At 38.5% G+C, this 26,895-nt stretch overlaps 1 protein-coding gene across 2 annotated transcripts in view; it reads left to right on the top strand.

Moving 5' to 3' along the window:
- The first annotated feature begins 689 nt into the window (after positions 1-689).
- Positions 690-26,895, top strand: part of LOC147888133 (SPX domain-containing protein 1-like) — a 36,319-nt gene continuing 10,113 nt past the window's right edge. The window contains exons 1-3 of one of the 2 annotated variants that reach the window (XR_015543140.1): positions 690-1,289; positions 1,657-1,804; positions 1,993-2,516. Coding sequence is in view for 1 of the 2 variants with exons in the window: in XM_087393707.1 (XP_087249833.1) it covers positions 846-1,289; positions 1,657-1,804; positions 1,993-2,384 (984 nt within the window). In the remaining variant the exon portion in view is untranslated. Of the gene's footprint in view, positions 1,290-1,656; positions 1,805-1,992; positions 2,710-26,895 lie in introns of those variants that run through there. The other variant, XM_087393707.1, reaches the window with a different exon arrangement.

Genomic DNA, 26,895 nt, shown 5'->3' on the forward strand with positions numbered 1-26,895 from the left:
TGTTATCGAATGGATAATGTCATGAAAGGGGGAAGTCCTTGCAAGAGAAACTTTGAACATTATTGTTTGACAAGAAAAGCACTTCAACATAAAAGTGCAAAGTACGAGGATACAGGAAAGAACAAGCAATAGCACAAGGCCATAGAACAACAGTTGTAAACAAGTCGATAGGTGAGCAGGAGAGAGAGCTTCGATCTCCATCAACATGTGTCGGGAGTTCAACGACGATGGTGACAGCAGCAGGAGGAGTTAGGTGACCGTTGTATGCGTAGTTACGGTGGCAGGGACATGAGGGATGGAGTCCTTTGATTGAAATCAAATAAAAAGTTCGATTATGTCGCGACTGGACAGCGCTGGCAAAAGCTTCTGGGAAAGATGAATTTGATGGAGGAACTATGTAACAGTCGCTCGAAAGGGGAACGGGCGAGAAATTTAACGCAAGAGATGCTAAGAATATGCTTATAGAATATTCTCTAAATTTGAATATACTCAATAATGACGAGAGAACATTCTAAACTAGATCCGCGGTGTGAGTCTCTCTCTCTCTCTTCGTGAAACGCTATCAATCGGTGGGATGCATGCATAATAGCTGCGAATTTTCTTCGATCTTATCTCTAAGTTCTCTCTCCCCCTTTGCCGCTTTTGGTTTGTCGTCTTTTCTCCCTCAGGGGTCCTCTCTTCCTCCCAATTCCTCGTCCTCATCGCTTCCAAAGTTCCCTCATGTTTTCCCTTGTGGACTCCTGGCAGCTTCTAAGTCCTTTTGGTCATGTATCCTGTCACTCTGCATTTTGTTCTAGCCATTGACCTTTCCACGGCCTCTAGGGGCAACCCGGCTCCCATCCATAATGCATTTTGCCAAACTGATTCAAGCTCTTATTGATCAAGCTCTGCCTGATTGGAAGGACAAATACCTTCCTTATAAGCGTCTGAAGAAATGCCTCAACTCGCTTATTAGCGAGTTTCCTACGGCTCGAGACGAGAGATTTCTGCATGCGGCCGAGGATGGAGTTCCTGCTGAAACCAGGCAAGAGACTTTCTTGCTAGGCCAGGGAGAGCTTTTGCAAGGCGGAATTGGTGCTGAAGGATCAAGCAAGTATGCCACAGCAGATGATCAGTGCACGAAGAGAGGGGGACGACCTGAAGAAAGAAATTCTAAACGACGACGACTTCTTGATACTGAATTTAGACAGATACTAGAGGTCGAGTTCACACGCCTGTTAGAGGAAGAGCTCAACAAACTCAATGATTTTGTGGTGGACAAGGAGGAAGAGTTCGTAATCAAGTTGCAGGTACGTAGTACGTAGAGATGGTTGGGGATCTCATAGCTTTCTCAGATTGCAAGCAACGATGCACGGCTTTACATGTCCTCTGCAAATTGCAACAGTGTTAAAGCCAAAATGTGAAGAATTATCTATCTTAGGCGTTAGCACCCTTGACGTTGATCTGTGTGCTGTGTGCGGTCGATGGTAATGTTCATCAACGCTTTGTTCTACCCTTCGGTATGTTTTGCGGGTGCAACATTGGCAGGAAAGTCACTGCTTTCGCTGAGTCTCAATTGCAAAGTCAACGCTGCCTGTTTTAATGGTAATTTTCCAGCTTTCTTCTCTACCTTATTTACGCGTGGGAGGCACTTGAAAGTTTGATGCCTGTTTTCAGGATCTTAAAGAAAAGGTCGAGAGATTGACGGATCTTATCAAGGCGAATGATAAGAACCGTTTGGATGTCATAAATTTGCAAAAGGATGTTGTGGCTTTTCATGGTGAAATGGTGCTGCTGAAAAATTATAGCTCTTTGAACTACACAGGTAGGACGCTAGAATTTGGACCTTTAATGACTAGTAACCTTCAGCTTTGTTTCATTCGAAACTGAGGGTAGCCCTTTCTATCGTATTTTGTTGTATCAGTCTGTTCTTCCTGTTTGTAAAAATTTACTGTCCCTACACCTTTCACCCTCTCACCGTAGGCTAATGCAAAGGCTTTTCTTTCATCGCAGGTCTGGTCAAAATTGTGAAGAAACATGATAGATTAACGGGTGCATGGCTGCGCTTGTCTTTCATTCCGGTTGTGCTGCGCCAGCCATTTTATAGTACAGAGTCACTGTCCAGACTTGTCAGGGAATGCGAAAATAATCTACTGTCAGTTTTCCCCAGCTGTTCAGGGGAGACAATCGATGGTTGTTCTGAAGAGCACACGCAAGAAATTGCATTTCATGATGACCCGCTCTTTAAGGAAGAGATAATAAATGGACTTCGCAGGAATACCATAGCTGCACTGGAGACAATACAGAATATGGGCAAGGGTAGTTCAACGTACAATGTTTTCTCTCTTCCACCTTGTGAAGACAATGATGATGCCAGTTCAGTTGTAGATGAGGATACATCATAGTTCTGGATGGCCGATTGAACAAGGAGAGGTTTGAGAATTAATGATATTTATCTGTTATACTTAAATTTGACGACCAAGATGGATCAAAAATCGAAAGAACTGTAAGTCAAATGTCTGTAATCCAGTTTCTAGGTTGTTGTAGCTGAATCCTGCTGCTCTGTAAAGAGTGTGGTTCGTTTTCTCATGAAAACGACTAATATAGTCAGAGTAGTGCACGTCACTGGGAAATAACAGAGTAACACGACCGAAGAATTCATTGTTACTGATTCTTGGGGCTTTCCTTGATGCTCGTTTGTCTAATGATAAAATATACAGACCGTAGTGTGAAATCATAGGCACTCGATATATAGAATTTGTTTCTAATGAAATGACAGATTTCTTTTTTTCACTTTCCATTTCAACGGTCCATGTGCATCATGAAGGCTTGCACTATTTTGGGATCATTGAGTAGGAGTACTATCATGAGATGTTGTCGGTTTGCATGAAGTAAACGATGCTTATGCTGTCAAATTGTTGCAGATGTTCTTCACTCTTAGAAGTAGATTCTCTTATTGTTGATATTTCACCAAGTGAGATTTGTCGAGTATATGTTTTTTGGCCTATTCTGCAATTGAAAAACATTGAAAAAGGGATAATAAGTATTGAGATTGAACCCAAAGGTCCACCAAGGGTGGAAGGTGTGGTCTAAATGGCATCCCAAGAAAAATCGGAGGCAAAAATTCCAAAATAGAAAATCGAGAGATTGTTGCTATTCTTGGAATAGACGAGTTGGATTCAAGAAGAATCAATCATTGATTACCAAAAACTAAGGAAGAATACAAAGATATATCACCAGTCTGAGATCTCCAAGCGACAATCGAAGATCCATAAAACACCGTTACATAGGATTTTGAGGAGGAAGCAGAGAATCTAGTTGCAAACATCGCAAGAAAAGAAGAAAACCTGGACGAAGAATCTGAAAACAAAATTCGAGCGAAAGATCCAAAGAAGAAACACAAAATTTGGACAAAGAATCCGAATTCAAAGGCATAGAAAACCTGAAAGAAATATTCGAGGAAGATAAAGGAAACCTAGACAGAGAGTCTGTGCAAGACGAAGATGACCCAACTTTACATACTCTACCTAATAGTCCGAGGGGAAGAAGTGCAGATCCTAAATCGTTATTGTCCACATATTCACCACCATCTAGACTACCATTTTCGTCGTCGCGCACGTACCATCTAGACTACCATTTTCGTCGTCGTCGCGCATGTGGCAAGTTTGAAATGCAAATTCTCAAAATTCTTTGTGATAAAGTTAAAGAAGACCCGGGTAGTCATGTTGCTCAATTTGGCAAGCCACTAGTTTTAACACCCTATTTGGAGATTCAGCGAAGCTTAGCAGTTTATGGAAACACTTGCCGGAAAAGCAATGAGATGGTTTACTTTGTATGGAGTGGGCCATTTTCATACATATGCTGAGATAAAGACAGAAATTTTGGAAGGTTTTAGAAGGAGAAAACTCCCAGTGTTGTTTGCAGGGAGTTGAGAGAGTTGAAGTAGAAAAACCTGTCTATTGAAGATTATGCCAATTAATTTTTTAATTTAAATGTAAGATTGGCCCAAGCAAAAAGGTCAACCACTAAGAAGATGGCAAAATATTTTTGCAAAGGGCTAAAACAAAAAATCCATAGTGTGGTGGGAGGCATAGCTCTTCCTCTACAGGAGCAAACGGATTCAATTCTAAATGAAGACGATTTTGACACCAGTTCAAACGCCACCAAAAGTAAATCCAACATCTAATTTTAGTGAATAAGACTCTGACAACAATTCGGACAATGATGACAAGAAAAAGAAAGAAAAGAAGAAGAAGAAGAAGGCAACGAAGAAAGCCAAGAAAGAGAAATCTACGTCCAAGAAGGCTTCGACATTAGGGAAGTTCGAGAACTTGGTTGAGCGCAAGCTCTAGAGTTTGGGAATGAAAAACCCAATTTTAGTTCAAAATGTGCACAAAGAACCATCCAACTTAGATATGTTGGTACAACCCGAATGCGCACATAAATCAAGGCCAAGCGTCACTGTTGACTCCGACAACTGGAGTGAATTTGGTTACTATGGGTGCAAATGTAGCTGAGCCTGCTGCCCCATAGGAGCAACAGCAAGGACAGTAAGGAAATTGGAGACAACCAAGAAATTGGAACCAGCAAAGAAGTTGGAACAAAAAAAAAGGGGATGGGGTCCGAATGATAAGGAGTTTGGCTACTCCATGGGAATAGATGGACATAGAAATAGACCAAACTACCCATTATGAGTCTGACACCAGCTCAAGAGAGGTCTGATAATTACAAGATTTGGTAATAACCAGCAAAACCAATAGCCCCCCGCTGCCACCACCACCACCACAAGCCAATGCAGTGATCATACAAAAGATAGCCAGGCCAAACACACGAAGGTCGTCACATCCCATAAGAATCAATACCAAGATCCTCATAAATTTTGTGACTGTTCCAGATGCATGCTCATTGAAGACATATCGGAGTGTTCAGAACAATTGGGTGTTTTGGTAGTCAATCGGTTGAAGGTCATGATGAAGGAGAAAACCTCTGAGGAAAAGGAGCCAAAGAAAAGACAGCTCCAATGGAAGGATCAAGAAGAGGTCCTCACAATTGCATGAAAGGAGGTACAGAAGATTTAGGGTAAAGAAACGACTGAGCCTGTTTGGCAATCAAAGGAGAATATAAGTCCAACAACAAGTCCAAAAACCAACCCGACAACAAGTCCAATGACAAATGCAAAAACCAACATGATATCATGTTCAACTAATCCAAAAAGGGAAGGATTTTGGCTTCATTACAAGCCAACACAATTAGCATATTTGACATTGCAATAATAAATGACTTACAAAGAATAATCTTTATCCAACCAGCAGCAAAGACTGATTATGGAAAGATTGTAACTATGGCAAGGAGAGGTGACTTGGAAGGGGGGTTCAGTACTGTGCATGCACAAGGAGTTTAGCTGGGTGGGGTGCTCCTCCTTATTACCCATCCCAACTCCTATTTCTGATATGGAGGATTTATTCAGAACCCTTAACAGAAGGTGGAAATTGAACGATGATAGAACCAAATGGTACTACAGATTCCACAGAATTTGGACCAAGAATGTGCTTGAGAAAATGTCCTATCTTACCTGGCTAATACTTCATAAATCTGTTTGGTCTAATTCAAGAGGACTAAGCATTGGCAAAGGTGATGGCAAGTGTATGAGATGTATAAACCCTGTTGAAGATGTCTTCCACCTTTTTGTTGCTTGCCCTCATGCCAGGAAAGTATGGAAATTTATTCAAATAGAATGTGGTGAGCTTGTTAATTGGAAAGCTATTCCATTAGGAGATGCTTGCAGGATAAGGCATGAACCTTGGTTTATCATTAGGGCCCATGCACTCTGGTTCATTTGGATATCTAGGAATAACTTCCAATTTAATCATAAAGATCTTTATTTTTTTTTTTGGCAAATCATAAAGATCTTTCTACTGATGCTATGTTTGCTACATGCTGGAACCGGAAAAAAGGAGAATTGACTTCATCATTAGTGCATACAATCTTGAACATCAAATGTTAAGTGCCGATATTGCCAGACACAAGCTCTCATGTTTTATTTCAGATGATCATGCAAAAATTCCTCCTTTTCTTCAAAGAAGTTCTGCCACAACAAGTGAACCCCTTCTCTCTTCCCAAGGATCAACACATGCCTCTATAAGCAAAGTTCCCTCTACTTTTGCTGGTGGTGATTCCATACAGGTTACTTCTACTTTTGGGAGCCTCTCCCCATCAACTCCCCTTTTGTGGTTGTTGACTCATACAAACAACCTCAAGCTGCCTCTCCAGGAGCCAAAACTCAAATCCATGGCTCTGGCTCTTCTACTCAGAATACTCCTATCCCTGCTAATCTTACCCAACTGTCATCCACGTCTATCTTACCCAGCTGCTGTCATATATGTCTATTGACCTCTACAGGGCCTTTCTGCTACTCATGGTCATTCTGCGGACACTATTATTGCCCACAGACATTCTTCAGACATCTGTGCTGCTGCTGCCTTAGATTTTAAGGAAGATACCTTCAGCTTTTCATTTCATCCGTGAGATGTCTTCTTTAGGATTTTATACTTTTGTTGATCCTCAGGATCTAAGGGCTCTTTTAGCCACAACAATTAGTTCTAGTTCTATCCTTTTTTTGATGTATGACATGATATAAAGTAATAAATACACACTACTTTTTCTGCCAAAAAATAAAAAAATAAAAAATTATGCCCTACTTATCTATTTAGCAAATTCTCCACGATTCATGCTCTTTTCCTTTCCACATGGGCTTTAGAGCTTTCTCAAAATGGAATTACTTTGATTTTCTTCATGGATGTGAGTTTGAACTTGTTGTTGGGTTACTTTACAACAACCCTAGTCCAGTAGCCCAAATTTATCAAATGTATATGGAGTTTAGGGACTAGTTGTAAAGTGCCTAAGCAAAAAAGATTTGAAGAGAGTTGAGGCCTTTATATATTTACAATTTTGGGATTTTGATTTGTTTTTGGGTTTGATAGTGGTGGGAAAATATTTGAACTTGTGTTGAGCCAAACTTTTTATCAAAAAATTTTGAGCATATGCTAAACCATTACAATACGACTATCATTTTTAGAATAAGTACTCTAAAACCATAAAAAAACTTTCATTTTCCCCCTTTGGAAATCAAGCAATGGTCATACATTAAATGATGGTGTACATTACACTTGGAAATTAGGTTTCTGGGTGGCTACATAGCAACATATGTGCAAATCTCAAGGGCTATATGGGCTATGTCCCAAAGTGAAAGCATGGATGCTCCTCTGAGATAATATGTTCTTTCTTACTATATGGGATTTAATATGCTAGGATTTTGCATATGGAGCTACTTGCATGTGGTGATGCAAAAGTCCATGAAAATAATAATTTCTTTACCGAATGGTGAGTGATTCTAAAAGTCTATCATGCTCTTTTCCTCTCCAAATTCTTTGGTTTTTCGTTGTTTTCTCCTTTCCTTGCCTTATTAATGGTTTAAGGTCCTAGCCATGTGCAATATTTCCCCTAGTTGAGTGTGGTGCATGAAATCAATGAGAATTGTGTATCCTATTACTCATAGTAATATTTGATCCCAAGTGAAAAAGAATCATATTTTGAGTGTAAATGCATCAAACCCTTCGATTTATGTTCTTGATAGTGTTTATCAGGGTTCTACCTTGTGCACTTGTGGATCTACATCATCAAAATGACCTTCAAAATCTTGGATGGGATGTATAAGTCAATTGTTAGAATTTTAAAGGTCATCATTCAAGGAGAGATCATCTAAGTCGATCTCTCTTAAGTTCAAAATTGTGGCTTTTGTGAGTTTAAGCATATCAAGGTGTATGAGTATGCCTTCTTTTCAAGGATTGAGGTTGTTTGGACCCCTATTCTTGAGAGAATGATTTTACTCTCTTTAACTCAAATTCACTTGTGTTCAAAAATATCACCTTGAGTGCCTCGTCATAAGAGTTTGTAAACTTGCAAAGTTAGCGGGGACATATGTGACCCAAAATACACCACTTTGTGTAAAAGTGATTTTCCTTCAATCTACTAGAGATCACCCCAGTTCTCTTCTAGATTTTTCAATATCAAGCCTTTGGCTCCAACATGCATGTGGAAATCATGCTTTTGGTCATGTACACCTCCCTTTCACCCTTGTAAGCATGTTGTGGCAATTTATGCTTAGGTTTACTTTCACCTCCCTTTCACCCTTGTAAGCACGTTGTGGCAATTTATGCTTGGGTTCAGGGCACTAGGTCATCAATTAGGATGGCACTACTCAATTTCTCCATAAAGGTCACTCGATGTTAAAAGGTGGTCCAAAATCTTGTTTCTTTATGCATTCAATGATCCAAATTTGTGTTCATTTGTACACATATATAAGGCATTGTTCCATAGAGCACGTGATGGTGTAATGGTACTACTTTTGTTGAAAATAAATTTTGTACTATATTACTCGAGTTTGAAAAGTGTGTCTTGGCCTCTACAAGCACATGGAATGCATGTCTTTTATGTTTTTGAGGCTCATTTATGCCTTTTTAGGCATTTTTATGGTAATAGGATCTTGTTTGGTGGGTTTCTTGGGACTTTGGCTAGCAAGTAGATGAGTGTGTCTTGTCCTCTACAAGCACATGGAATTCATGTCTTTTATGTTTGCTAACCTCATTTATGCCCTTTTATGTTTTCTTATGGTAATAGGATATTGTTTGGTGGGTTTCTTGAGACTTAGGCTAGCAACAAGTAGATGAGTGCATATTGAGTTCACTCAAGTTGGTTAGTTGTAATGATCATATTCCATTTGTATTGTTGTCTTATGTGACTACATTTGGATTATTTTCACTTGTTACCACTTCGGAGGTGTACTTGTACTCTTTCCTTTCTAGTTCATCACATCAAATAATGGCTTAGTGTGCATGCTACATTGGTAGGCATCTTAATGTGTCTGTGACGCCACTTTTGCACAATGCTTTTGCCCTTGTTTATGTCCTTTAAAATGTCATTTTTGGGGGAAAAATAATTTCCTTCCTACAATCTCATTCAAGCTCAAAAGCATGCACTCATCTCACTAAGATCAAGATCTTGTGCTATTTTTGCAATGCGACCTTGCACATGCAATGGCCCTAACAAGGCTAGGCACAAAAATATTAGCCCTTTGATAAACTCAAAATTCTCATTGATCTAGTCAAGTTCACTCAAGAATAGCTTTTATCTTAGTAAATATCTTAACTCTCTCATTTGACTCACACATTCATGTGAAATGCTTTCCCTTTAGTTTTTAGCACCTCACTTACGCTCTTGTGAACTTCCAATGGCAAGAGTTTCTTGCATACATGTATACTAGATGCTCTAGGTTTCCAAATAGGACAATAGAACTTGAGTTTAATTTAGGTGGGTAAAGCTCCACCTTTATTGATGTTGGAACCCACTTTGGTATTTTTCTAGGATTTTGTTCCTTTTGAAGTCCAAATGAGATCCTTTTTGGCATTTCTTATATATGAATTCATAGATTGCCAATGGTAAGTACTAGAGCAACAAACTATAAGTTTGTGAAATGAGGTTAAGAGCATAAAGTAAACTGATTTGATGGTTAGATGGGAAAGGTTGTGCATTCCTAGACATTGAGTGATATTTCTATTGAAATCCATGTAGTTTTCTTGTTTTTGCATGCTGATACATCATCCACTTTCGCTTCAGAGACTAACATCCCCACCGACAATAATGCCAAATTAATGCCACTTATTCTCTTATCTTCAATGTAATCTAAGGTTTCTATCATGTGCAAGTGTTATGTGAGCTCAAGGTAGTAGATATGTTCATTACGTAGCATAGGGACTTGGGTCATATTCCTTTGAAAGAAGGTGTGGAAAGCAGTACTTGCGTTAGCTCGTGTGAACAAGAGTTGTTAATTGATGAAACTTGATGAATGGTTTAACCTAAATTAGGGAATTAAGGTTTAAAAAGGTTGTAGGGTTTAGAATAAGGATAGGGTTGAGAAACTAGAGAGCTACTCTCCTTCATTGGTGGTGGCTGACGGATTTAAGGGTTGAGAAGTCTAATCTAAGAATTAAGGGTTGAGAGAGTAGATAGAGAGTAGGAGATAAGAGTTTTAGAAGTAATATTTCCAATAAGAGGTACGAGTTAGAATAGTAGGAGAGAGGGGGAAAGGGAGGGGAAGAGGAAGTGGAAGATGATGGATTGGAAGAGATGGAGGGAGGAGTGCAAGGGTTGAGGGTAGGATGGCAGGGTTGTAGAATTCGAACATGTTGAGAGTGTTGAGGGAGCATGGACACTAAGAATGAGAGTGCACAAGAACACAAGACTAAGTTAAGACACTACACTATCCAAAGAGTGTGGAATGCTTTGCATTATGGGCTATTTGTACATAAGCCTTGACATGCTCTCTCTAGGACTATTTCATCTCTCTAAGATGCTAATTCCAAATATCTTCATCTTCTCCCAAAAGTCTTGAAACAAGCAAAACTCAAATCAACGGTCAAAACAAGAAGATATTGAATCATGTCCATGTGGCACTATAGTGTGCAAGAGCGCTCTCTAGCTAGACATTCCTTTTCTCTCTTAAAGAAAATACACTTGGCATTAAAATCCAAGGCCTTGATGCTTCATGGGTCCTCCATAGGTGGGAAAGAAAACGGATTCCAGTTAGATAGTTTGCTTGGTTTTTTCATGAGCCCATAATAAGCAATGTTCTCTACTAAACCTAGTCTATATCTCTCTAGATGATGATTTAATAAATATGTCCAGATCTTTTCTAGAGATGTTTTGTTCATGTCTATCCTATTATATCTAAATTATGATACTAGGCTCAAGTTGTTACCTGGTTGTTATTATAATAATTGGACCTTTTCTGCTTCTTCACACATACATGTAACTTTGGTGATTGCAATACATTTGAGTTATGGAACATCTAGTTCTTTCAGGGCATTCATGGATGTCAAAATATAATGAGTAGCTAGCCAAAAAATACTTAAAATAAGGTTGTTAATATGATCGTTGACTACATAATATAAAGCTTGACCTTACAGCTACGTCTTTTTCAATCTCTTTACAATTTAGTATCAAGAACATAAATAATAGGAATATTGCACATGTGATTTGAGGTTTTTTTAGAATTGGTGAGCCATGGCCCACTACTTACATGTTTGATACTAGTAGTAGATTTATTACAAGAGTAATATGTTGTGATCTTGAATGGATCTAACCATGGTAGCTAGCCAAAAATACTTAAAATAAGGTTGTCAATATGATCATTGACTAGAATTTATAAAGCTTGACCTTACGGCGGCTACGTCTTTTTCAATCGCTTTACCATTTAGTATCAAGAACATAAATAATATAGGAATATTGCACATGGGATTTGAGGTTTTTTGAGAATCGGTGTGCCACTACTTACATGTTTGATACTAGTAGTAGATTTATTACAAGAGTAATATGTTCAATGTTGTGATCTTGAATGGATCTAACCATGGTTAGCGCTTCTAATTGAGAAGCATAAGTGCGTGCACCCACCCACAGTCAAACTCATTAGAGATGATGTGAGAACCTTTTTATCCCTGAGAGAATTGTAGATTGAGAACTTGAGTTTAGGGTTCAATACTTTAAAAGCAACGGGAGAGTCATGTGGGTCAAGTAGGGAATGCATGATTGTAGAGGCAAGAAAACATATGCACGGCATACACAATAGTCATTACATATAAGTTTTGATTGGTGTTCTTAAGATGCACTAAAGGCATGTGATACCTAAGGCTATGAAATGTTTGGAGGAAAATATTTGTTCTACTTTGATTCTTAACTTTACCATATGAAACAATTGAAATTTTATTAACACAACTTATGGCACATAAATTGATTCCATAAACAATCTAGATAAGGGGTGCATATGCATAAGCTTAAACATATGTGACATATAGATATTGATCTTCGTGAGCCTAAAAGTTCCCTAATTGTTAACGAATGTATTCATGAATTTTCTCATAAATATCTTTTTTTTTAATTTTATTTTAAAAAAAAATTTAAATGTATTTTATTTTCCTTTTGACTATAAGATTTATAATTATGGAGTTTGGAGACACATCAATATAGGGCAAACATAGAAGCCCAAAATTTTTCATGCAGTGGCTTTTTGATGCATTCCATTTAATGATTTCCCTTGAAATTTTACTATTCAAAACATAATATAAGATTGATTCTACAAAGCAAACATAAGGAACCAGCTTGGTAGATAAAAATTAAGCTCTTTGCGAGACAAGAAATCCCATGTGCATCGTAAAATAAAGGTTATATAGTAAACACATAACTTGCTAACATGGGACTTCCAAATATCATGAAGGAGGGGATGAATTAAGATTTATTTCTAAAGGCACAACTCTATAGAAAGTAGAGCTACAAGAGTGCATTTTCCATGGTACATAAGATCTTGAAGTAGGATTAAACGAGTTGTTAGGGGGGCACTTAAGAACAATCAATGTAGCACTATAAACCTCCTCATAAACTTAACGAGATAGTATAGGAGGCAAACCTAAAGGTGAAAGGCACAATTCCAAAGCAAACATTTTGCACATATACTAGATGTGTATTACATAAGTAGCAACAAATCCTTTCTAGGGTAATCCCTTTGGCTATCTAGATATAGAATGATTAGTGATCTCTTGAATAAAGGACTTTCTCGGGTAATCCTTAGACCCTCTATCTCCATAGATATGTAGATATAAAATGATTAATGATCTCTTGAAAAAAGAACTTTAAGGGAATGGGAATCAATAGCATAAATGAAAGGGGGAACGGGGTCTTTTGGGTGCATTTTTAGCGGGTTTCAAATGGCATGCTGAAAACCATGTAAAGCCTTACCAAAACTTTTAATACTTGGGGTTCATGAGATAAATGATCTTGCCTTTCACTTTGTTAACATTTCCAATACACTATACCAAACCTAAAATAGCATGAAGCATCACTATGTCTAGGTATTAATGAGGCATTATGAGGATGATATTGGCATATAAACCAAAGTCTATATATAGATATGCTTTCATCAGTGGAAGATAAAAAAGTGTCAATACCACATAAAGTGCAACCCAATAGACAAAAAGAAATTAAGTAAACTGTAAAAACCAAGTTTATGGAAAATGTATGCGGTAATGTTACATCATCATCTTCGTGCTTATATGTTTGATGCTTATTCGGATGGTGATAGTACTATGTGGTGGTGTGTGGCAACATGCGAGCAACATGCTTACAATTATTGTTATATATCGTGCATGTACCACGTGGATTCAACCTGAAGCCATCGTCTAGATATGCGTGAATTTTCGGGCACTGTGTCTAGGTCCAATGAGTAATGTGGACTCTTACTTGAGAGGGACTGTGCTTAGTTGACAACTGTAACAATAGTGTATCTTTAAGTCTCCTTCAATGAGGGTGATGGGGCTTAGGGGGCATCACATACCATTCAGGTGGAAATGTTGCCCAATTAGACTACACATATATTACATTGGCATAAAGAATATCATAAGGGGAATATTCCCACAGGATATCCAACATGTAAGGGCTTAGTGCTTTAATTCAAGATTTTAATTCAGAAAAATCTGTAAAGATGCATTCAACCGATTAGGTTTACGAGTGTTGAATAAGTGATGGCATGAGGGATTGGGAACAACAATGTTGTGCTGAAATCTGTTTAAAATTGTTATTGAATGGATAATGTCATGAAAGGGGGAAGTCCTTGTAAAGAGAAACTTTGAGCATTATTGTTTTACAAGAAAAGCACTTCAACATAAAAGTGAAAAGTACAAGGATACATAAAAGAACAAGCAATAGCACATGAAAACCAAAAGGCCATAGAACAACAGTTGTAAACAAGTCGATAGGTGAGCAGGAGAGAGAGCTTCGATCTCCATCAACATGTGTCGGGAGTTCAACGACGATAGTGACAACAGGAGGAGTTAGGTGACCGTTGTATGCGTACTTATGACGGCAGGGACATGGGGGATGGAGTCCTTTGACTGAAATCAGTTAAAAATTCGACTATGTGGCGACTAGACGCTGTGAGAAGCTTCTAGGGAAGGAGAGTCCAACATGATTGTCGGAAAGATGAATTTGATGGAGGAACTATGTAATAGTCACTCGAAAGTAGAAGGGGCGAGAAAATTAAAGCAAAGGAAAATTGAAATGTACGAGATGCTAAGAATATGCATATGAAATATTCTCTAAATTCGAATATACTCAAACTAGATCCGGTGTGTGTGTGTGTGTGTGTGTCTCTCTCTCTAGCTGGCTGTGTTTTCTCTCTCTTCGGGAAATGCTATCAATCGGTGGGATGCATGCAAAATAGCAGCGGATTTTCTTCAATCGTATCTCCAAGTTCTCTTTCCCTCTTTGCCGCTTTTGGGTCGTCGTCTTCTTTCCTTCAGGGGACCTCTCTTCCTCCAATGTCCTCGTCCTCATCGCTCCTTCCTCTCCTTCCAAAGTTCGCTCATGTTTGCCCTTGTCGATCTCCCATTTGATTGGGCTTTTTTGTCTCCAATCCGTGTCCATTTCTGGCAGCTTTTAAGTCCTTTTGGTCATGTATTCTGCGACTCTGCATTTTGTGCTGGCCATTGACCTCTCCTCAAATCCAGCATGCATTTTGCCAAATTGATCCAAGCTCTTATTGATCAAGCTCTGCCTGATTGGAAGGACAAATATCTTCCTTATAAGCGTCTGAAGAAATGCCTCAACTTGCTTATTAGCGAGTTTCCTACCACAGAGGCTGAGTATGTTGCAGCCACAGAGGGTTGCAAGGAGGCTATATGGCTTGATCGGCTAGTGGGAGATTTGGGGATTCATACAGGTGTACCGACATTGCATAGTGATTCCATGAGTGCTATTCAGCTAGCACGGAATCCGGTCTTTCATGCAAAGACCAAACACATTGAGGTCAGGTACCATTTCATCAGGGAGGTACTTGAGGACAAGCGCATAGAGCTTGTCAAGGTTCATACAAATGATAACCCTGCAGATATGCTGACGAAGAGTCTACCTAGTCAGCAGTTTGAGTATTGTCGTGTATTGATGGGCATTGGATAGTATGCTCACTGGTTGTTCTCCCTTAAAGGCACATTGTCCTTTAAGTGGGAGGTTGTGGGGGTTAAAGGTCACTGTGCCTTTACCCCAGTTATGTACAATACTCAAATACATATATAAATGAATGAAAAAGAAGATTAGGGTGGTTCTGCACCCACCAAAACTTGTGTGGCTCTCTGTCTCTGTCTCTCTTTCTCTCTCCCTCTTCCGTTCTTGCTTCTGTTGAGAGCACTCTTAGGTAGGCAATTGGTTGACCGGCACACTGGCTGGCTCATTTGTTCAGAGGGTACACTATGCAGCCAGAGGTTTTTTTGAGGTCATTATGGTAGATGAGATTCATAGGCAAATGCTTTTGGAACATTCGCCCCTCTTTTTTGGGCAGCAAATGGTGCACGTTTTGCCATGGTCTCCCACAAGGGATTTTCAGGCTTTGATCTGCGACACCAATGTCCGGTATGGGTTGAAGTTGTAGACTTCCCGCAATGCATGGCTTCACTCTTACCTAAAATTGCAGCGACTTTAGGCAAAGTGGTTTGCCCACCACGGCCTAATGGCAACTCAAATCGATTTTGCATTCTCTAGGATACTAATTATCCCACACCAGAGTCTTATTCAGTCACGGTGAACAATGTTGACATGGGAAGTACTTTTTATAAATTGAAATGGGGATTATTTGCAGGGGCTTGCTTTGACTGTATAAAATTTGGGCACATGGCTTCGTAGTGTCCAATGAGTCAGCATAAAATGCCTCCTGCCACTTTGCCTATTCAAATGCCCACTAAGGATGCTCCTGCCTCTATTGGGAATAAAAATAGAGGTAATAGATAGTTTTTTGTGAATCAGGATAAAGGCAAAGCTCCAGTGGTTTCAAATGGGACTGCTTCTTCCCCTTCGCTTCCTGTTATTCAACCCTCAGCAAAAGGACCGAAACCTCCAATTGGTGGATGGCAAAGTCTAAGAAAAGTTATTTCTATTCGACGACCTCCACCCCCTCGCACTTGGAATGGTGCATCTTCTAGTGGAAAGTCTCCAGAGGTCAATTTAGGAATTGGGATCACATGGCCTGTAGTGACAGCTAGCAGAACCCTCTTCCCTGAAGAAGAGGTTGCTGCTTTGCTATCCACTCCTTAGGCAGATGTTTCTTCTCAGGGAAGATGCCCTGCTAACCGTGAGGTAGAAATGCAGGGTTGACATCCTGAAGGTTGCTGCTATACGTAGCTTTTTTCCTCCTATAAATATATGTAAATATGACTGCTCATGTCAAATGCTTTACACTTAATGTTCTTCTCGGGATAGAACTACAATTTGGGATGCCATGCAATGATATCCATGGAGATATCATGCCTTCATATGTGGGGATTTCAATAATGCTCCGCAAGAGGGTGACAATACATCAGGAAATACTCATATGTTAACCCCTGAAAGGCATGCATGGTCTCAATTACTAATGCATCTTGATTTGGTTGATCTTTGGAAGGAATTGCAGCCTTTGTCACTAGGATACACTTTCCAACATAATGACCTTTCTTCTTATCAGACACATTTGGATTAGTGGTATAGTGTAGCTCCACAACAAAATGATGATTTTACATGCAAAATGTGGATTGACTATGGCTTTGTGCATTCATATCATGCACCTTTATGGTTGAGGTTATCTTTTTATGATATGCCAGATGATAGACTACCTCAAAGGCGACATCTGATTGTGAACGATAGCTATTTGCAACATGTTGTTTTCAAGGCCATGGTTTACTGAAGCATCTCACTCTCTATCTTCTCAGAGCCACTTTGATATTGATAATGCATGGTATTCTTTTGTTTCCAAAATGCAAGTTGTAATTAGAGGTTATGGCAAGTCTTACATGAAAACTCTGTGGGAAACTATTGCTTAGGCCAAATTGACGTGTCAAGACCTCATTGAACTCAGTCATCTTCGTCCATTGTCCTTGCATGAGCAAACAACACTAAGCCAAGCTAGACATTGTCTTCAAATCAATGACCACAAGAAACTAGCTAAATGGGAGACTAGAGCAAGACAAAGAGCTTTTACAGATAAAGGTTGCTCTTCCAAACAATTTTTAAAAGCTTGCATCAGAAGAGATTAAAAACAAACATTTGCAGGGTGCTTCTACCTGATGGTTCATGGACTACATCACGGCCACAGCTTGCTTCTGTTTGTGTACATCATTTCTCTCAGCAGTTTGGTTCTGCAGATCCTCCCTCGTAGTAGGTTTTGTCTGCAAGAAATTTACTTTTACAACATGTTTCTCCTATTATTTCCACTACTCAAGCTTTGGAATTGGAGGAACCCTTTACTGAGAGGGAATTGTTAGATGCAATCAAATCCTATGGTAGATGGAAATCTCCAGGATGGGATGGTCTTACAGTTGAGTTTTTTCTAGAATATTAGCCTCTTTTGAAGCATACATCGCTTCATATGGGAACTCTGCTTGGGAAAATCAGAAAATGCCAGACACATGGAAGAGAGGTCTTGTTAAACTCCTTCCAAAAAAGCAAATTTGTGAATCTTTGGCTGATTGGAGACCTATCACGCTTATGCCAGTCATTTACAAAGTTACTACTAAAATGATTTTTTGTTGATCGACTAAAAGGTTATTTACATGATGGGTTGCATCTTGCGCAATATGGTTTTGTTCCTCGTAGGCATATCATAGATAACATTGCTAATGCTTATTTTTGAATCGAATATGCCAACTATATGCTGCAAGATGTTTTGCTATTGCAAGTTGATATTGCCAAAGCTTTTGATATTGTTAAGTGGGACTTTATTTCATCCACTATGCAGGCCTTGGGATTTGGCACAAAAATGCAACAAGTTATCAATTGGCTATATCAAGATAGTAAAGCCGCCTGCATACTTTCAGGGGATATTTCTACAACCTAGACTCTTGGTTGTTCTGTTCGGCAAGGATGTCCCCTCAGTGCTTTACATTTTGCCATAGCCACTCATCCAATGCTTCAATATATGGACCACCTCTTGGACACTGGCATGTTGCACAAATTGGAAATTCCTGGCAGCCATAGCATGATCGCTCAAGCATGCTGATGATTCTTTCTTTACCCCAAAAAATACTCGGAGCAATCTCTCCATGATTATGCAGGCTCTTTCTACATATGGTTTGGCTGTTGGTCTTCGTGTCAATTTTTAGAAATCAAAATTATTGCCGTTGCATGCTAAAGACCTGGCATAGTCTTCTGTGGCCTAGGGAAATTGTTTCAACTTCTCAATTGATTTGACATCTTGGCTACCCTCTAGGTTGGGGGCTCACTCATTCTCAACAAACTGATTGGGTGCTCACAAAGTTGAGGGCGAAACTTGAATATTGGAAGCTTGCAACTTGGCCATTACATGTTCGTTTGCAAATAACGCAATCCATTTTGATAGCATACATACAATTCATAGATCTGCCTCTCATCATGTTCACTAAGGTAGATCTGGTTTCCTTTATGCCTGCTATCATGGAGATTTTTTGGTGTTCAAAAAATGGCAAGAAAAGTCTCAGATTACTCTCCATGCATCGTCTCTGCTCTCCAAAGATGCACGGGGGTCTGAACATACTCAATATTCAAATGCATATACTTGATCATAGGGGGAAAATGATGTTGTAGTTTATGCAAGGGGATCAGCCTTGGGCTTTCATGATCTGCTCTCTTTTGTTGCATATTGATACTTCTGCTTTTGGGCATTGGCAGCCTACACAGTGGGATTTTCTATTTGGCTCTATTCAAGGCAAGATCAGAGGCTGCCCTTTTGTCTCTCGTTTGCTTCTTGATTGGAAGTATATTTTATCCCACTTGGAATGGAATGGCAGAGATTCTTTGTCGGGAAATTCCTTAAGGGTTGAGAATATTTATTGGTCCAAAGTATTCCACCCTCCTTTGGCTATACAAGAACCCAGGCATTCTTATTTTCTATCTTTCAAAGGCATTTCTTCTGTGGCAGAGGTGCTTCAGGATGATGGCACTCTTTTATCTTTTTCTATGGCTGCTAGTAAATATGGTTTGGGAGCTCATTACCATCCTTTATGGCATCAAATTTCAGAAATGCTCCAACCGTTCTTGTCGGTACCTTGTTTGGAACTTCAAAATAGGCTTGAGGATTGGATTCTACATTCTTCTTCCTCTTCATCCCATCCTTTGAAGCTCTCACATATCACAGTGCCTTCTCTGTATAAAGTGTTATTACTTCTGCCTTGGATTTCTGACAAAGCAAATTCTGTTTGGCATATGGATCGCCCACTAAAGTGGTGGAGAAAGTGGTTGTGTCTCCTTTGGCATTATAAAGTCCCTCTTTGACAACAGCTTTTCGTTTGGCAAGTCCTACTTGGCATTTTTCCATCTAGGTAGTTACTCACGCATAGACATATTGCTGCGGCTGCTTGCCATAGATGTCTACATTGTGCTGAATCTGTGCTTCACATCTTCTGGCACTATCTACACACTTATGATTTCCTCGCTCTCATCTGATAGGGTCTTTGAGCGAGATTTCCTACTGTTACTTTTGGCAGGTTCTTCTGGATGTTTGGTTTTCATCCAGCTAGACAGGGTTTTGATTTATTTTTTGTTTGGGTGCGCTACCGGGCACGGTGGACTCTATGGATCAACAGAAATCATAGAGTTTTTAGTGATCCTACTTTTCCATCCTTTCTTTTTTTCAAATGATCTTTGCAGCAATCGTTATATGATTGCTTTCAGACTCATTTGATTGATCATGATGTATATACAGCTTATAGTGAGATTTTCAGTTGAGTACTAGTTACTCCACTTTTGAAGTAACTATGAATGTAATTATTTTAAAGCAATAAAATATTTCTTCTCACAAAAAAAAAGAAAAAAGATTTAATAATCCCATCAATAAATGAACCATACAATTAATTCAATCATTCGGATAATTATAAACATAGATGGTTGGGAAAAAGAATTTTGAAAACTAAATTGATGTAAACTTTGACAATAGTGCACTTCAAAAAAGAAATTAGTAGGAATGGTAAAACGATTTTTTATATTGAGTTTGCCATCTTTAAGCAAAGAATTAGTACAAAAGTGTCGAGACCGTTAGGTAGTTAGGCTTTGAGGTCAGGGTCTACTTACCTGCTGCCACATCCAAACCAACCATTTGTTAGAACAATAAAGTTGAGCTTGGGTAGACAGGTAATTCTTGTATTCCCTGGCTTGTTATTACTTTACCAAAGAACTTAACCTAACCTTTCAGATCTATAAGAAAGATGAATCAACTAGATCGATCTAAGACTAATAAAAAGATTTTTTTAAGGTTGAAAAAAGGTTAGAGAAATAAAATGTACATAAATATCTTGATTGGGAAATTTTAAATTAGAGCAAAAAATCCACATATAATGTGTGATTACAAAAAGGGGGTTAGTCTGCACTCATTTAGAAGAAACGTCATTTAAAATAGACTAAGAGAAGAAGCACCATTTTATGAAGGGAGTAGTCCATAGCCTTTTTAGAAAAAAGTAATTAAAAATGGGAGTTAATCTTCACCCCTCCTTGCACAACAAGGGCAATTTAGACAAAGATTTTTGTTAAGGGAAAATAAACCAATTTGGTTAAGAATTTCTATATGTGTTAGTGGCAATTAATTGATTAAAGCAACTAATTAACCATAAAAGATAGGGAAGAACATCGAACCAGGGGAAATGAAAAGATTAACAAAGACAATGTTGCAGACATCTTTACCAAACCACTTGGGAATATTATTTCTTATTGACTAATAGGAAGGAAAATGGAAAAACTCTTGGTTTGACTTAGAGGAAGGAAATTCCCAATTCCCATTGAGGGGGAGTGATAGGATAGTAGCCCTTAGCCCTTCTTTCACTTCATCATTAGGAGGATTATAGACTTCACGATGCTAATCTTAAATTGAGGAGTAGCCTCAATATCAAATATGTTCACATGCAAGTGGTAATATGTAAAAGAGTTTTTTTGGACTTATATGGGTATGAATAACACTTGGGCCCATGGTGGTCTTGTATAAATACCATTTTTAAAGTCATAATACAAGTTAGAGCTACGTAGGGCTCAGGGACAAACCCTAAACCTAATCCTATCAAGAGAACATGTATGTGTTATTAGTTTCTTCCATTACAATGTAGTGTACAATTAGCTATCTTGTGTCAAGAGCACTCCTCTCTTTTGCTCACTCTTGTTCCTCTAACAAAATTATTTTGGAATAGAGGACTGTTTTTCATACCATTTTTGCAATGTGAATAAACTTAATGGAGAATTAAGTAGAAAAATTTCCTTCTCCATATGGCTTAAATACAAGCTCTTTGAATTGCTCATGAATCTCAAGACAAAGGATAAATTGACCTTTACATACTCCATTAGACTACAATTGCACATCACTTTAACATCCAAAATTCGTTTCTCAATTAAAAGCCATACTTAGTCTAAGGATTTTGTGACTATTTGGATTGCAAGGCCTCAATAGAAGATGTTCATAGAACCACTAGAGATTATAACTTTCTGATCATCTTCTAAAAAACACTAAATGAACAAATCAAGGCCTTCTCACTTGTTAGCAAGAATTATATAGATTTTGCCTCTTGTTATATATAGAAAATTATGACCATAGATGACATGGGACACTTTGGTTTGAGTTTTGTTCTCCTTTTACTTCTTTTTTTTCTTTTATCTTTGCATTCACATGCTTGGAATACTAAATTCCAAAGAAGAAGAGGAGATGGAGCTCTCATAATCTTTAACCATGCTTGAGGGCTCCCTCTCCACAAATAGCACACAACTTAGTAGCCTTAGTCATATTTTGTAGAGTGTTTATCACTTTGACATCTTTAATTAAAGTGGTTTCTTGATTTGATTATTCTCAATGGTTCAATTGGGGATTCATTTCTTACTGAAAACTCTTCAATGAAATATATCTTACATTAGGGTTTCTCTTCCTAGATCTGCTTATCTTGTTTTGTTTATTTTTCTTCTTGTTTAAATTTGTGTTTTTCCCATTGAAATTACTACGTGGGTTGATTAAGACTTCTTGAACACATCTTGATGCTCTAGGTGTTAACCACATTGTTTAGCATAGCCACGTTTTGACATTTTGTTGTATTTGAGTAGTGTAATTCAAATTAGGATTTTGCCTTGGAGCCAAGAAGATTGTGAAATTAGTGGGAGTGTAGAAAGTAGGAAGAGAGCTTAAGGATGGCCACCCTCCCTTCAAAAGGTGCATGTATAAAAGTGAAGACGGTCAACTTTGATCTTTAGTTATTGTATTCAAAGTTTGAGGAATACAAGATTTCTTCTCTTCTTCCATGAATTGTGTTCTTGTTTCCTTCTCTTGCCTCTTATGAATGCCACATTTCTCCTTCCTCTTCCCTTTCTCACTATCTCCTCCTCCCTCTCATCTCCCCTCCCCTTTCCTCCTCCTTCTCATTGGGGATTCATGATTGTAACAACCGCAAAAGAGAGTTGCAAGAGTGACACTTGTGGATGGACTTTGCTTGCATTAATCTCCATGAGTGTGTGTTGGTGGTGAGCTCTTCATTGGTTCTGATAAGATCCACACAACAAATGAGTCATTGTCGAGATGACTGCACATTTTTCGTGCCGCTATTGGGTAGTTTCAAGATATGCTTCCACTTGTCTCATTATCTATCCATTGCCCAATTCTTCATAGCTTAAGGAACAGTTGTTGGTTTTAGAGTACAAAAAGTGTTAAGTTAAAAGAGATGTTTTGGAGTGTTTTGAGTGATTTTAACTGTTTTTGAAGTGCTTTAATTGTCAACTCATTGGGAAAGGTAGGTGATATGATTGCTAAGGCAAAATCTTGTCAAACACCCCAAAAAAAGATGTTGGTGGGAATTTTGAAGTTGCTTGAAGTGACAAGTCTATCACATTCTAAAAACCCCTCCCATAGTGCTTATAAATTTATGGGTCACAACATGAAGAATATTACGTGATGAGATGACAGTCACGAAGTTTGAAGATTTAGATTTCCCCGATTTGATGACCTCGAAAGAGGTGAGTTTTGACATTTTCAAACATCGCGAGATGGAACGGGTATGATCTCTGAAACTTAATAAGTAAAAAGAAACATGGGCATGGAAATGCAAATGTAGGAGAATGAAGGTTTGAGAATCGTAATGGAGAAGACTCTATATCTCAAAGAACGTGCTTGCAAGTTTGACTTCGAAGAGAGCAACTGCAATTGAAAAACAATGAAAAAGGGACAATAAGTATTGCGATTGAACCCAAAGGTCCACCAAGGGTGGAAGGTATGGTCCAAATGGCATCCCAAGAAAAATAGGAGGCAAAATTTCCAAAATAGAAAATCGAGAGATTGTTGCTATTCTTGGAATAGACGAGTTGGATTCAAGAAGAATCAATCATCGATTACCAAAAACTAAGGAAGAATACAAAGATATATCACGAGATCTCCAAGCAACAATCGAAGATCCATAAAACACCGTTACGTAGGATTTTGAGGAGGAAGCAGAGAATCCAGTTACAAACATCGCAAGAAAAGAAGAAAATCCGGACGAAGAATCTGAAAACAAAATTCAAGCGAAAGATCCAAAGAAGAAACACAAAATTTGGACAAAGAATCCGAATTCAAAGACATAGAAAACCTGAAAGAAATATTCGAGGAAGATAAAGGAAACCTCGTCAGAGAGTCTGTGCAAGACGAAGATGACCCAACTTTTCATACTCTACCTAATAGTCCGAGGGGAAGAAGTGCAGATCCTAAATCGCTATTGTGGTGGGAGGCATAGCTCTTCCTCTACACCAATTCTAAATGAAGACGATTCTGACACCAATTCAAATGCCACCAAAAGTAAATCCAAATCTAATTTTAGTGAATAAGACTTTGACAACAATTCAGACAATGATGACAAGAAAAAGAAAGAAAAGAAGAAGACGACGAAGGCAACGAAGAAAGCCAAGAAAGAGAAATCTACGTCCAAGAAGGCTTCGACATCAGGGGAGTTTAGAACTTGGTTGAGTGCAAGCTCTAGAGTTTGGGAATGAAAAACACAATTTTAGTTCAAAATGTGCACAAAGAACCATCCAACTTAGATATGTTGGTACAACCCAAATGCACACATAAATCAGGGCCAAGCATCACTGTTGACTCCGACAACTGGAGTGAATTTGGTCACTATGGGTGCAAATGTAGCTGAGCCTGCTGCCCCATAGGAGCAACAGTAAGGACAGTAAGGAAATTGGAGACAACTAAGAAATTAGAACCAGCAAAGAAGTTGGAACAAAAAAAAAAGGGGATGGGATCCGAATGATAAGGAGTTTGGCTACTCCATGGGAATAGATGGACAAAGAAACAGACCAAACTACCCATTATGAGTCAGACACCAGCTCAAGAGAGGTCTGATAATTACAAGATTTGGTAATAACCAGCAAAACCAACAACCCCCCGCTACCACAACCACCACCACAAGCCAATGCAGTGATCATACAAAAGATAGCCAGGCCAAACACACGAAGGTCATCACATCCCATAAGAATCAATACCAAGATCCTCATAAATTTTGTGACTGTTCCAGATGCATGCTCATTGAAGACATATCGGAGTGTTCAGAACAATTGGGTATTTTGGTAGTCAATCGGTTGAAGGTCATGATGAAGGAGAAAACCTCTGAGGAAAAGGAGCCAAAGAAAAGACAGCTCCAATGGAAGGATCAAGAAGAGGTCCTCACAATGGCATGAAAGGAGGTACAGAAGATTTAGGCTAAAGAAACGACCGAGCCTATTTGGCAATCAAAGGAGAATATAAGTCCAACGACAAGTCGAAAAACCAACCCGACAACAAGTCCAATGACAAATGCAAAAACCAACATGATATCATGTTCAACTAAAAGTCCGACATCTTTGCAAGGAAATAAGGGCAAGTGAGCATGCCCTCTCTTTTAGCTTCCCTCACATCTCTGATTGATGAATATCAACATTTTCTTGAATAAATCTAGGAGAATCTTTCTTATAAGTCCCATCTATGGTGATAAACAGAGGGTTGAATCAAAATAGGAAAATGTCTATCATGTTTTTTCGATATGTTGATACATAGATATACTCATGATTGTAGTTATTCTAGGAACTTAATCTTCTACATCAATTCGTCCAAAATTTTTCCTTTGAAAAATATCATAATGTTGCTTTAATCAACGTTTCAAATAAGTGTATGTTCTTTATTCTTAATTATTAGTCAAAATCATAAGGTGTGCTTTTTGTAGTAACTGTTTTCAAGGACAAAATGATATTAGAGCTAAATTATTTTCCCCCTCTATTCCAATTATGTGTATTCTACTTAGCTTCGACTAGATTAGCACTTGGTATGTTGATGGCAATCTTGTATGTTACTCTTGGTAACCATTGGCTAGGATTGTCAAGCCTTCCTAAAAAGACTCAAATTGGTAGAGCACCTCAACAATGTTATTGATCCAAAAAGGGAAGATTTTTGGCTTCGTTATTGCAAGCCAACCCTATTAGCATATTTTCAGCCATCGCACCTTCAACCAAACCATTCCACATCTCCTCCATCTACTCTCATTGGTTCATAGACATTTGATCTCCAATGTACACATCTCTTTCTCCTCTGCCTTAATCAACATTTCAAATAAATGTGTGTTCTTTATTCTTAAGTATTAGTCAAAATCATAAGTTGTGTTTTTTTGTAGTAATTGTTTTAAAGGCCAAAATTATATTAGTGAAAAATTATTTGCCCCCTCTATTCCAATTATGTGTATTCTACTTAGTTTCGACTGGATTAGCACTTGGTTTGTCGATGGCAATCTTGTATGTTACTCTTGGTAAGCATTGTCTAGGATAGTCGAGCCTTCCTAACAAGACACAAATTGGTAGAGCACCTCAACAATGTTACTGATCAAAAAAGGGCACGATTTTGGCTTCATTACAAGCCAACACAATTAGCATATTTGACATTGCAATAATAAATGAGTTACAAAGAATAATCTTTATCCAACCAGTAGCAAACACTGATTATGTAAAGATTGTAACTATGGCAAGGAGATGTGACTTGGAAGGGAGGTTCAGTACTATGCATGCACAAGGAGTTTAGCTGGGTGGGGCGCTCCTCCTTATTACCCATCCCAACTCCTATTGCTAATATGGAGGATTTATTCAAAACCCTTAACAAAAGGTGGAAGTTGAATGATGATAGAACCAAATGGTACTACAGATTCCACAGAATTTGGACCAAGAATGTGCTTGAGAAAATGTCCTATCTTACCTATCTAATACTTCATAAATCTGTTTGGTCTAATTCAAGAGGACTCAGCATTGGCAAAGGTGATGGCAAGTGTATGAGATGTATAAACCCTGTTGAAGATGTCTTCCACTTTTTTGTTGCTTGCCCTCATGCCAAGAAAGTATGGAAATTTATTCAAATAGAATGTGGTGAGCTTGTTAATTGGGAAGCTATTCCATTAGGAGATGCTTGCAGGATAAGGCATGAACCTTGGTTTATCATCAAGGCCCATGCACTCTAGTTCATTTGGATATCTAGGAATAACTTCCAATTTCATCATAAAGATCTTTCTTTTTTTTTTTGGCAAATCATCAAGATCTTTCTACTGATGCTTTGTTTGCTGCATGGTGGAACTGCATGGTGGAACTGGAAAAAAGGAGAATTGACTTCATCATTAGTGCATACAATCTTGAACATCAAAGGTTAAGTGCCGATATTGCCGGACACAAGTTGTCATGTTTTATTTCAGATGATCATGCAAAGATTCCTCCTTTTCTTCAAAGAAGATCTGCCACAACAAGTGAACCCCTTCTCTCTTCCCCAGGATCAACACCTCATGCCTCTATAAGCAAAGTTCCCTCTGTTTTTGC

Source organism: Dipteris shenzhenensis, chromosome 22 (assembly GCF_047967505.1).
Source record: "Dipteris shenzhenensis isolate YYH24624 ecotype China chromosome 22, Dip_SZ_1.0, whole genome shotgun sequence".
NCBI lineage: Eukaryota > Viridiplantae > Streptophyta > Polypodiopsida > Gleicheniales > Dipteridaceae > Dipteris > Dipteris shenzhenensis.